Source organism: Morone saxatilis, unplaced genomic scaffold, assembly GCF_004916995.1.
Source record: "Morone saxatilis isolate NCDOM2014 unplaced genomic scaffold, NCSU_SB_2.0 Contig24, whole genome shotgun sequence".
NCBI lineage: Eukaryota > Metazoa > Chordata > Actinopteri > Moronidae > Morone > Morone saxatilis.
In genome coordinates, this window is record NW_023339807.1 from 2,838,346 (window position 1) to 2,850,675 (window position 12,330).

General features: G+C 41.0%; 2 protein-coding genes across 2 annotated transcripts in view; one reads left to right on the plus strand and one right to left on the minus strand.

The window, feature by feature from the left end:
• The window catches only part of abhd5a (abhydrolase domain containing 5a), a 13,062-nt gene extending 11,969 nt beyond the window's left edge, over positions 1-1,093 (minus strand). The window contains exons 1-2 of the mRNA XM_035671968.1: positions 962-1,093; positions 325-405 (exon numbers count right to left, since the gene is read on the minus strand). Of these exons, the coding sequence (XP_035527861.1) occupies positions 325-405; positions 962-993 (113 nt within the window). The 5' untranslated portion in view covers positions 994-1,093. The remainder of the gene's footprint in view (positions 1-324; positions 406-961) is intronic.
• A 1,329-nt stretch (positions 1,094-2,422) lies between these two features.
• Positions 2,423-12,330, plus strand: part of ano10a (anoctamin 10a) — a 23,399-nt gene continuing 13,491 nt past the window's right edge. Inside the window, exons 1-12 of the mRNA XM_035671967.1 lie at positions 2,423-2,675; positions 3,742-3,894; positions 3,979-4,176; positions 5,413-5,547; positions 7,115-7,234; positions 7,580-7,764; positions 8,290-8,674; positions 9,790-9,845; positions 9,968-10,042; positions 10,423-10,611; positions 10,752-10,943; positions 11,344-11,472. Coding sequence (XP_035527860.1) covers positions 3,759-3,894; positions 3,979-4,176; positions 5,413-5,547; positions 7,115-7,234; positions 7,580-7,764; positions 8,290-8,674; positions 9,790-9,845; positions 9,968-10,042; positions 10,423-10,611; positions 10,752-10,943; positions 11,344-11,472 — 1,800 coding nt within the window. The 5' untranslated portion in view covers positions 2,423-2,675; positions 3,742-3,758. The remainder of the gene's footprint in view (positions 2,676-3,741; positions 3,895-3,978; positions 4,177-5,412; positions 5,548-7,114; positions 7,235-7,579; positions 7,765-8,289; positions 8,675-9,789; positions 9,846-9,967; positions 10,043-10,422; positions 10,612-10,751; positions 10,944-11,343; positions 11,473-12,330) is intronic.

Consider the following 12,330-nt stretch of genomic DNA (forward strand, 5'->3'; position numbering starts at 1 on the left):
GAGCCAGAGGAACCTGGTTATTTCACAGGTTATCTGTCAGGATATAGTGAAATTTCCAAATGATATCACAACAAGTTATTTCTATAAAACTTACCCACTGCAGCTTCAAACCGTGCAGCCCTGAGTGAACTGTCTCCTTATCTACCTAGCTAACTAACAATTTATGTAAATGAGTTAGCTAGCATGCTATGAACCAGAAGAAACACTGATTTCTACGAGGGAGGAATTTAAGGTTTATCTGAAATAATACTGTAACAGTCTTGTGATTTAAGGGGCTACACCTCGGGCCTGCAGGGTCTGCTTCAGGTCCTTGGTCAGACTTACCTTATTGTGGTGTCCACATAGCCCCACACACTGCTGAGCACACTGGGAACACCAACCACAGACAGCATCCTCTGAACAACCCTGAGGAGCAAAATGAAACAAAAAGTGGAAGAGGGCAAAGTGACAGATGACAGAGTAGTGGTGATGTGGTAAATTATGGCTGTCAGCACTGTAGGTGACGAATGTATTTAACATTAGCACATAGACTCAGCTCCCTGTGGTTAACAGTTATGATGAGATTCAAAGTATGTAATCTCCTCTAACCATCCTCTATGGCAGATAGCACTTTGCACTTTTTAACTGTGTAAAAGTGGTAGAAAATACTATCTTCGGGGAAAAACCGAAGTTATATCTGACAACATGTTTCTCCTTCGGTGTCATGTAGAAACCTCTGGGCACCATGTTGGTGTGAGTGTTTACCTGAACTTCAGGGTAGTGTCGGACTCTTTCAGTGTTTAACAAGTTAAACATGTTGCCATTGCTAACTAGTGTAACTTCTGACAGCAACATGCACATATCTTCCCCGGTGACACTGGCTTATAGAGTATAGCTGACAGCCAACAGATAGGCCATATTGATTATCGCCTGTAATACTCTGACCAACAGAAACGTAAGGTGGGTTAGAGGAAATACTCACCCTTCGTTCGCTGTCACCGCTTGCTCGGCCATACTGCTACACTGCTTCTGTTGATAGTACTGGCGGTCACAGCCCTCAGAGACGCTGACGTATATGAGTGAAGGCGTTTGATTTGTTGTTCTGGATAACTCCCCCGCGCGCCGTCTTTACGGCTGAACTCAGTTATGTCAATGACACGTCTGTCCCCGCTCACCGCAGTGGTTTGTTTCATACGTGACACAAAACAAGCGCACCCGGCCGTACGGAGCGTGACGCACTGCGGAAGTAGGCTTCCTGTCAAACATCTAAACATTGCTACTTAGCAGAGGAGCTTTGGTAAGTAGCTAATGTCAATATTATGTATGAATATTCTTTTTCAGATACTTTGTGCGTATTAAACATTACACAAGGTTGTCGTGTTTGCGCTGACAGCCTTTGGTACACACTGAAATGTCACATTTGGAACAAACCCGCAGTCCTGTGAGTCATACTGCAAGTCATTAATGTTAGAAAGCATGTCTTATTCAGTAAAGGGCTTTCCTCGTTCATTCAACTTAATGTTAATCTTTTAAAGTGATAGGAAAACAAATACTTTAACTGCATTTTTTTATATATTTAAAAAAGACAGCAAAGTGATAGCATAGTTATTAGTTATTAGTGTAATTATGATAGATATAAAGCATATGGGTTAAGGAGGGCATACTACAACATAATCGTTTTCATTTTCAGATTCAGTGTAAAATATGTTTTACATTTTTTAAATGAAATTAAATCAAATAAATCTCTTTTACAGCACAAATGTTGACTTATAGCATGAAAAGCACAGCTGTAACTGGTGCTCTTCACACAGAACTACTGTAAACCATTGTTATGTTACAAATGTGAAAAATGTAAATAATATTTGACTCACTTGTTACTAGTTGTGCACAGCTGTAGTGAGAAATCTGAAAAACCACAGCAATGCAGCTCAGCGTTCACTAACTTTGGCCCCTATAAAAGTTTACAAAAAATATTTTTAGTTTAGTCTTTCCACTACACAACTGATTTCCTCAACAAAAAAAAAATGGAATTGATAAACATAAATCTGTAATTTCATATAGAAAATAATGGTTCTTATTGAATAAAGAAATAATGGTAAAACAATAGAAAACCCCCCAGGAGGATCACTTACTTTCAAGTTGCACTGTACAGATGCCCATTATTCCTACTTTTATTTCTTATTCTTACGCACTCATCTTACTTATGTCTTGTCTGGGCTGTTTTGTTCTATGTTGGATATGAAAAATGCAATAAACATATATTTACAAAAAAACAACTGGGTGTCTATAGTGTTGAAGGAATAGGGTTATTGGTGTATGGCTTTCCAAAAAAAATAGATATAATTCTGAAAAATGACAACCCGCTACTTTAAAAACGGAAATTAGAGTGTAAACGTGGAAATGACCTATGATCCAGTGTGTGGATCAGTGTGTGGGTCAGTGGGGCAGTAGCCTGGCAGCCTAGCGGGCGCAGAGGCGCTGTAACGTTGGTGGGTGTGACAGCTGAAGTTTGCTGCGCCGCTTCGTGACGTGGAACATAACTGAAGTCCACCACAGTGTCTCCACACTACACAGACATGTCCTCTAACATCTGATCTGACTGTCCACAGATCAGCAGGGCCAGCTCCCGCTCCCGCCCCGAGGCTGCTGGAACAAAGCCGTTTCCCCTACACACACACACACACACACGGATCTGGGTGAGTACCGAGCTGCACCGATACACACAGAAACCCTCGACGAACCAGGGGTTAGCCCTGCAACAGTCAGTGTGGATTTGTTACGGCAGGGTGCTCTTTCCAGCTCTACCTTTCCATTAGTGCCTGTTTAACACGCGTGTCTCCTGCACGGCCCCTCCCTGTCGGTGTGTGTGTGTGTGGGCCAGCTGTTCCTGTCCGTATCTGTTCTCCACTGCCCTTACAGTTTATGGCTGTGTTATGAGTGATGATGGCAGTACACTGTGCAAATAGGAGCAGCAGATCCTGACACACCTTGTGTATGCCTGTCAGTTAGAGTTCCTGAATATCTGCTTTGACTTTGCCCTGAGGACTACCATCTCTCCCTGTTCTGCTCAAATGTCTCTTTTGATTTTCCTTTGTGATGATATGTGGGCTTTTCACATTTAAGAAACACTGTGATATTGTTAAATCACACAATAGCGCCCCCCAGTCCCAGAATATCTTGAAACAAAGTTTCAGGCACTGGGGAATGTGGGTGGAGATTTGGAGAGTTTGCTTGTCAGGATTGTGAGTTACCTTTAGCTACATTTTACTTTTATAATTTAACCTCTTTAATATTTTATTTTCTATTATAACTGGGTGGCTGCAGGGTCTATAATCCATTAATAAATATATTAAATATATTTTTGACAGGTCTTAAAAATTGATTGGATTAATGACATTAATGTTACCACGCATTTTTCCGTCTCCTTTTTAAATGTGTCTTTGGGAAAAATTGGTACTGATCATCCTGTAATCACAAAAACAAAACTACAAATCAAAACTAACATGGAACCAATATCAGTTTTTCCTTCATATCCTTTTCATGTCAGTATGGATGTGAAATTGGTACTTAATTGCATTCATAATGTTCTTGAAAATGTAACCTGTTGAAACCTGCAAAAATCAAAGTTTATGTTTTTTTAATCCATATAGTATATCATATATTTAATAATCATCATTATTATAAATGATAAATAAATGATATTCTAAATTTAAATAAAGGACACTTTCCCTGGCATTCATTTCTCTCTCATTCGCTGTGCAGGAGCCCAGGCAGAGGGGATGACGCTGCAGGGGTCAGTAGACAGCAGTGGCTCCAGGTTCACTCCTCTGGTGGTGCTGGAGCTGGCCTCAGACACCAAGGAGGAAGCCATTGCATGGCTACTGAGCAGGATAAGAGACAAACAGCAGAATGGAGGTGTGAAAGAGTTACTCCTCTTAAATTAGTTTCCGCTGTGTGCCATTATATAAACAGAGTTATTAACCCTGTCATTTCTCCCAGGTGCTGAGCTGCTGGTGGACCAGCTGGGCCCTGGGGCCGGGGCTCAGGAGAAGGAAAACCCTAACATGTTTCTGGTGGGAGCTACGCAGCAGAGGCTGCTCTCCGGTGCTGAGGAGGTGGGGCTCTTCAAGGAGTTCAATGATGGATCCATGAGAGGCTTCACCTTCGCCAACAAACACAACTTCACAGACTTTAAAGGTAAAGTTCAGGAGGAGGCTACGTGACGGCTGTTGTTTTTCTTATGGGAGAAATATCAAATGATTCTGCAGCTACCATCTGCCTTATGGAGCCTTATAGTGAGTGTCAGCTCATTGTTTAATGAGCTTTACTGTTTTGGTTCACTCTCATCGCTATGTTATTGTTTCCAGAAGCAACAGGCAGCTGTTATCTGTGAAAGGGCTCTAAAAGCCACTGTACACTACCTACTCAGCACCAAACCAGCCAGATGTTTTCTTTTTGTTTTTGATCTCAGGAGACCAGAACTAAAAGACATGATAATGTGGCTCTGTGTCTGCTGGAGGTGTAAATAGGCAACAAATTCACCGTTATGAACACTGAAGGTGATTATATGTCAGTGTCCTGTTCACAGCTTGTTTCCACTGCCCCCAAGTGGCCAAAAAATATTCAGTTAATGCAGACTTTCTTCTGTAACTCTGCTATGAGTCTGAGGTATGGTTCTGTAAAACACTACATACTGACAGTGACCTACAGAATATAGGGTTATATTTGTTAACTTGTTTTATTTAGTAGAAATAATAAAAGCATCTGACAGAAGTTCCTCTCATAGGCAATAAAGTTAGGTCCTGATTGCCAGGTCCATTTTAAATACTAAGTCCTAAGGTAATAAAATATCCAAATTTGATAAAGCTGCAGTAGGTAATTTTGTATAAAAATAACTTTTTGTCATATTTGCTGAAACTTTCACGATATCGTGATAGTAGTGCATGAGACAGATAATCTGTGAAAAAAGGTTTCTGTGGCTCCTCCTAGTGCTCCTAATGACATTTGCAAGAATCTACCAGGCCCGGATGAAAACAACCAATCAGAGCCAAGAAAGACTTAAAAACTCTTTGGGTTGGTTGCTTGAAGATAGTTGATTGTTGAGTCTCATTCCCAGCATTGATATTTGACAACCTGGTTATGAGACTGAACAATCAACTGTCTTTCTTGCACATGTATTTAAACATAAGAAGTTGAATCAGAAATATCCTCATATTGCAACAACACAAGACAAGGTACAACATTTGTTTCATAAAATGAATTGCAGTGTCAGAACAAATTGTTGTCGTTGTAATTCTCTGACTGCAGCATTGCTCACAGTCTGAAATCACTGGCCTCGCTGCCACAGCCTCTGAGCTGCTGAAGTATTAACATGCCCTTGTTGTGAATGTCATGGTGTTTACTGTTTGTCTCTAATCTGCTCCATCTCTCCAGGGGACGGGGACAGCTTCCTTAGCATGGCCGAGTGTCAGTACATCATTAAGCACGAGCTGGACACATTAAGAGCCAAAGATGAGACTCATGTACCAGGACACACCCAGGCCAAGCTCTACCCGGGGAAATCCATCAGTGAGTGTCTATCCTATGTTTGGTATTTAACTCACTGCATTAAACCAAAGCAGACATTTTAATCTGGTGATTTTATCCAGAAACTATTTCTTCATTATTTCTTCCAGAAAATGTGCTATATCACGGTATATACAGTACAGTATAGAGATCTCAGCATAAAGCTATGTATACCATCCTTATCACCAGACGTGACTTAAATCAGTGGTTCCCAACCGTTTTTCCTTAGACCCTTTTCTATCATTTAGTAGACTAACATACTTTATGGATATTTCATGTTCTATTCAAAGTGATACAATCGAGTTCAAGTCACAATGACTCGAGTCCCCATCTCTGCTTATCACCTACCCCATAATAGTGATTAATGGGTTAGTCTACTGACAGGAAGTCAATTGTTATCCATTTCGATAATCAATTAATCATCAAATTCATATATTGAATAAAAATGGAAAACATTAAAGTTCCAGCTTCTCAACTATGAGGATTTTTTTTTAAATATATGTTTATGTATTGAATATTGTTTGGTTTTGGACCATTGGACAAAACAAGCAGTTTAAAGACCTTAATGACATTCTGTAGACTAAACCATGAATTGTTTATTGGGAAAATAATTAACACTAAACCAGAATGAATTGAGAATGAAAATAATGGTTGAATGTTGCTCTACAGGAATAACTTAAACCAAAGCAAATGTTGCAGAGTACCAATTAAAAACGCAGTGATAATTATTGTCTACATTATACAAATGGCAAGCAATTAATGAATAATAGCCACTGAGGGCTGAACTTGAAGCAGACAGCCTGTCTGCAGCAGGTAAATATTTTCTTCAGTTTCCGCGTGTGACAGGATTTTACTGTTCCCGCAGCTGTGGAACGTTGTCCCTCCTGCATATTGTCGAGTATCTTAGTAGTAGTGAAATGTTGAAGGCAGCACTGTGCCTCCACCTCTCCTTTGGAGCAGACTGAACGTCTCCCCCACATATTGCCTCTGTACCTCCCTCTCTCTTTGTCTGTCTCGCTCTCTTCTGTGGCTGCAGTATGGAAACAATAAATATGCAAATGCGGTGAAATATTCCCAAAGCGAGATAAGGAAGCAATGAACTTGCCGCGGAGATAGGGTGCCTCTATTCAGCGGCCCGTGTTTGACAAATCGCGTTAAAGCAGAATGTAATCATTTTCGACAAATGATGCACTCAAGGAACGGCAGATGAAATGATAGAGCTTTCATGTGCTTGTATTTAGTCACTCTGTATTAGACAATAGGAATTATTGCTATAGACAGTGGGTTGTGTACAATGGGCTGGCTCACAGCTATTGTTTGCCTGTCCTTGTTTTAGAAAATTAAGCTGCGTGTTTATTTGGTAGGGAGAGTTCAGACAAACAAAAGCGAAAGCTAAAAGTGTTGCGCGGCTGTTTTCATGTCACTCAAATGTCTTCGAAATAATTCAAACTTAATGAAGCTTGTGCACACACAACATTTTCACTCATCATGACGTTAAAGCAGAACAGTACGATGTGACGGTATGGTGAAAAAGAGGAAGTAATATGCTCTTTTCTTATTTACGTCTTAGTTCGCAGACTGCAGTCCAAGGGGATCCTGGTCCAGATTTTTCCTCTGCACGAACAGGAGGAACTCAAGAGACTGTGTTTTTCTTGGTACAAAAAGGTGAAGTTGTCCTTTCAGCCTCTCGGTAAGTGAAGGAAGTGCCAATCATCTCTCATTGTCTTTCTTGTGAAAACCTTGTGAGATAATCACACATAATCCACATTATCCAGGATGAACAATTGTTTTGATGTACAGAGGGAATCTGTTCTGAGACGTTTCATTGTTACTCCTTCCATATGCCTAAATACCTCTGCCTTCACAATGATTATCATGATGCTCCTTTTGCCTTCTAGCGCAGAGTTGTTCTCAACCTTTGTGGATGCTTTTAATTCATAATCACCATTTTCCTTTTTATTTTATTTTTTTTGACAAACATGTTTTAGTTAACATGTTTCTAGCTACAGCTTTCTCCTTCATTCTCTATCCGCAGATAACATCAGACACTATTATGGTGAGGGTCTGGCCCTCTACTTTGGCTTCCTGGAATACTTTACCTTTGCCCTGGTGCCTATGGCTCTCATTGGAGTGCCTTACTACGTGTTTGACTGGGAGGACTACGACAAATATGTTGTCTTTGCTGTGTTCAACTTGGTCTGGTGCACTGTTATTTTAGAGGTATGGACAGTGATTGATCTACTTAACCAGAGTCATTTTACAATCTAAGGTGCTTAAAGGACCGGTGTGTAGGATTTTTTTTATCTATAGGTGAAATTGAAGATTGCAACCATTTGAATACAGTTCAGCCTTCCAAATGTGTAGGAGAAACTGCACTGGCTGTGCAACTCACAAAAAAGGTTAAAGGCCCTAACCAGAGCCAGTGTGTGGTTTGTCCACTCTGGTCTACTGTAGAAACATGGTGGTTTAACATGGTGGACTCCATAGAGTTATCTCTAGATAAAAACAGCTCATTCTAAGGTAACAAAAACACTGTCTCTTATTTTCAGATGGTTATACACTAATGAAAACATACCTATGGATATTATATTTAATTTCTGACGAATAGATCCTCCTAAATGTTACACACTGCACCTTTAAACAACTTCTAAAAAATGAATGAAGGAATATTACTGTAGAATAATGAATGTCAGTCTAGTGAAAGCTGAGTAACTGATTAGCTGAACCTTTCTCCTCCACCAACAGTTATGGAAGCGTTGCAGCTCCTCACTAGCTTACCAATGGGGCACACTGAGCAGGAAGAAGGCCTTTGAAGAGCCTCGTCCCGGTTTCCACGGCGTCCTTGGGTTCAACCCCGTGACGGGCCGCGAGGAGCCTCTCTACCCCAACGCCAAGAGGCTGCTACGCATCTACCTCGTGTCCCTGCCCTTCGTCCTGCTCTGCCTCTACCTGTCCCTCTATGTCATGATGATCTACTTTCAGATGGAGGGATGGGCACTGTCAATCCACGACGAGGACCCCACATTCTGGACGGGAATTCTGTTATTCATCCCCAGTATTATCTACGCTGTGGTCATAGAGATTATGAACCTCATCTACAGATACGCTGCTGAGTTCCTCACTGAGTGGGGTGAGTAGTAGTGATTTGCACTAAATCAGAAACAAATAGCCTATTATTCAGCACAAAGTCAACCAACAGTAGTTCTGATAACTGATTAATTGTTTAAGGCATTAAAAGATTATCCCAGTTCCACCTTCTTAAATGTGAGAATTCCCTGCTTTTATCATCATAGTAAAGAAGATATTTTTAGGTTTTGACTCTTAAAGATGCAACATTAAGGTCTGCGGATGTGTGATGGGCATTCTTTGGTATTTTGGGAAATGTAATATATTATTTATTAATCCATTCATTGAAAAGAGAATCACAGGTTTAATTAACTGCTACGTGACCTTTAATCTTCATCCTCTTAATGCCATCCACAGTGTGAAAAATGCACAAGTAGTTTCCCTTACTTTAAGGGTAATCCATCATGCTGCAAGCGGGTGTTTTTGGCCATGCACCACTGATTGGTGCATGGCCAAACATGCTTGCATGCTCTGCAACAAACTGGAGGCATGGAGTTTAAAAGACATGGGTGTTTATTATACAGTGACATGAAATACACTGTTGAGTTCTCTTTTGTTCTAAAACAAATTAACCAGTTCTTCATTGACTAGACTCACTCCTGAACAAACAACTTACATGGGGTGCCCTGGTAGCTCACCGAGCTCACCCGGTAGAGCTGGCCGCCCCATGTACCAAGGCTGCAGCTCCCTTGCTGCAGCTAGCAGCATGGTTTCCATCTGTGGAGCTGCATGTCATCCCCTCTTTTACATTGTATGCATATGATAGTGTGTTCTTTATCCTCTGAGTTTTCCAGAAATTAGATTATTTTTTTGTTGCAATATTGCTTTTCTTAATTGCGATATATTAAATGGTAACCCCGGTATCGTGATAACATTTTATATCATCATATTCTTGCCAATACACAGGCCTACTTGTAAAACTTCACATAAGGAAACATTTAGATTGTTCCCTGTTTCCTTATGGATGTCAGGCAACATGAAGTAAAATGCAGATGGGCAGATTTCCTGTGATAGGCTGTTGGCTTGAATGTATTTCTGTATGAGTGCTGACGTGTGATCTCTGCAGTTCATTTGCGTTACTGACGGGCTCCAAATGTGTTTTCCCCTCTGTGTATTTAGAAAATCACAGGCTAGAGTCTTCATATCAGAATCACCTGGTCCTCAAAGTATTAGTAGTGAGTATGAATCCCATATTTATGTTTTCCAGCATTGCCAATTTCATCCTCCAGTGATCACAGAGCAGCTTTTCTTGTCAACGCTCCACTTATCATCGCTGTCTCGACTCTTTTCCCCGTAGTTCAACTTCTTCAACTGTTTCGCCTCACTCTTCTACATCGCCTTTGTGATGCAGGACATGGTGCTGCTCAGACAGGTAGGCTATCCTCCCCTCCATCCCTCTTTTATTCTCTTTAGGGTTCTTCTCTTTCTTCTTCCCTTCATCCCTCATTTTTCTTAATTTATTTTCTTGTTAGTTCCCTTGTTTTGTTTTCATCTTGCGTTTCCTTCCTATATCCTATTCTTTTCTTCCTTTCTTTCCTCCTTTGCTTTTTTCTTTTCTGTACTATTCTTACCTTCCAAGTATCCTTCCTTCCTCTTTCCTTCTTTAATTCCTACCTTCACTTTCTTTGTGGTGTGTATTTACCTCCCTTTTCCCTTTTCCCACTCCCTTATTATTTTTTCTGCCCTTCTTTTTGCTCTACCTGGTTTCTGTGGTCATCTTGTGTTCCTCTCTCTGTTCTTGTCTGTATCCAGAGTCTGGCCACATTGCTGATCACCAGTCAGATCTTGAATCAGTTCATGGAGGCCTTCCTGCCTTACTGGCTTCAGAGGAGACGCAACAAGAAGTCGATCCGCAAAGTCCAGAACAGACAAACTCTGGGCGAAAAAGAGCTTCCTCTGACCGATCAGGTCCGGCTGGAGGCCGACATGAGCACGTACCTGGTGGGTGCACGAGGGACATTCATTCAGATTTGGATAAAACTTTTGATTTCATGATTTTGTAATTTTATAAATTCCTTCAAAACATGAGACAAATGAGCCATATGTCTCCATATGTGTGTGCGCGTGTCTCTTTCCCTCAGGGTACGTTTGACGACTACCTGGAGCTGTTCCTGCTGTTCGGTTATGTCAGTCTGTTCTCCTGCGTCTACCCTCTGGCTGCCGTGCTGGTGGTGTTGAACAACATCACAGAGGTTTACTCTGATGCCTTCAAGATGTGCCGTGTGTTCAAACGACCCTTCTCTGACCCGGCAGCAAACATAGGCGTCTGGCAGGTGAGAAACACAAAGACTGCTAGCTTGTTTGTGAACCACTATGTCGGTTTGATTCACCAACTTTTGTGGCTTTATCAGATTTTTCTTCCTGACACAAAGGAGGCAGTGGATGTTATTTTTAGAAAATAACAAGCTAAACACATGACCTGGTGTTCTTCATTTTTAAAGTGGAGGCTTGACACACATATCCTCTCTTGTTGCCATAGCTCACTTCCGTCTGAAATGTTATCTGGGTGAATATTACACCTCCCCAGGGACAGAATATTGTTAGTCTTATTTTTAAAATGCTTTCCTAATCTGAGCAGTGGCAGTTGATTAAGAACAAGGTATCACTTACTCTGCTGTTTCCATTTTTGGAAGCAAGTTACTGACCGTTGCTGTCTCTCTGTTCTGTGTCCAGCTCGCCTTTGAGGCCATGAGTGTGATAGCTGTTGTGACCAACTGTGCGCTGATCGGCATGTCTCCACAAGTCAAGGCTTACTTCCCCGAGTCAGAGACACAGCTCATACTGTGGACGGTGGTCATTGAGGTAATTCATGTACACACACACACACACACACACACACACACACACAAAGACTCTCCTATGTGCATGATCCCATACTGTATCTATCTATGTAGGACAGTAGGCCTTTGTGTCTTGGGCATACAACATCTGTGCTGTATTTTGCAGTACGTCAGTGGTATTCCACTGTAATTGTTTTAGTGTGACTTATAATAAAACAAGGCTGGTCTCGTATCAGAACAGCGAAAGCACAACCAGCCTGTAAAGATCAGGGGCAAGTCAGTTTTTCAAAGTGAGGATGTCCAGAGCCAATCTGTAGGATTGTTTGCAGCCTAGGGAGGATTTTTTTTTATATCAGTATTGGCTATAAAAATACTAATTCTCTTCTCATTTTTGTTTAATTGTAACCCACTGAGCTCTGGGTGCACTACCAACCAAACCCTGCAGTATGCTACATTACAACTACTAGAACTTACCATGTTTAAATGGTGAAACAGCCTAGTATATTTGCAGGATATTCAATTAGAAGTGTGCAGTATTTATTCTGCATAACTCTCTAACCCAAGCTGCTGGCTTGCAACATGATGTCAAAAATATAATATAATCCAGCCTGCAAGATTATTAGCATCTCTTATAATTTTTTCCAGTTGCTTCATAGCAATTTAAACCCACGGATCCCCTAAAGAGGAAAAAAAATGAAACGTTTCTCGTGCACACAAGATACTTTCTGGTGAGTACGAGATACTTTCTGGTGAGCACGAGAAACCTTAGGTTAAGTACAGGCAGTTGTGCTTCCTGTGCGTTACTCCGATCAGAAACAGCGTATTCATTTCCAGTTTTCAAAATAAAGGTATTCAGAACAGTAAGCTATAATTCGAACCT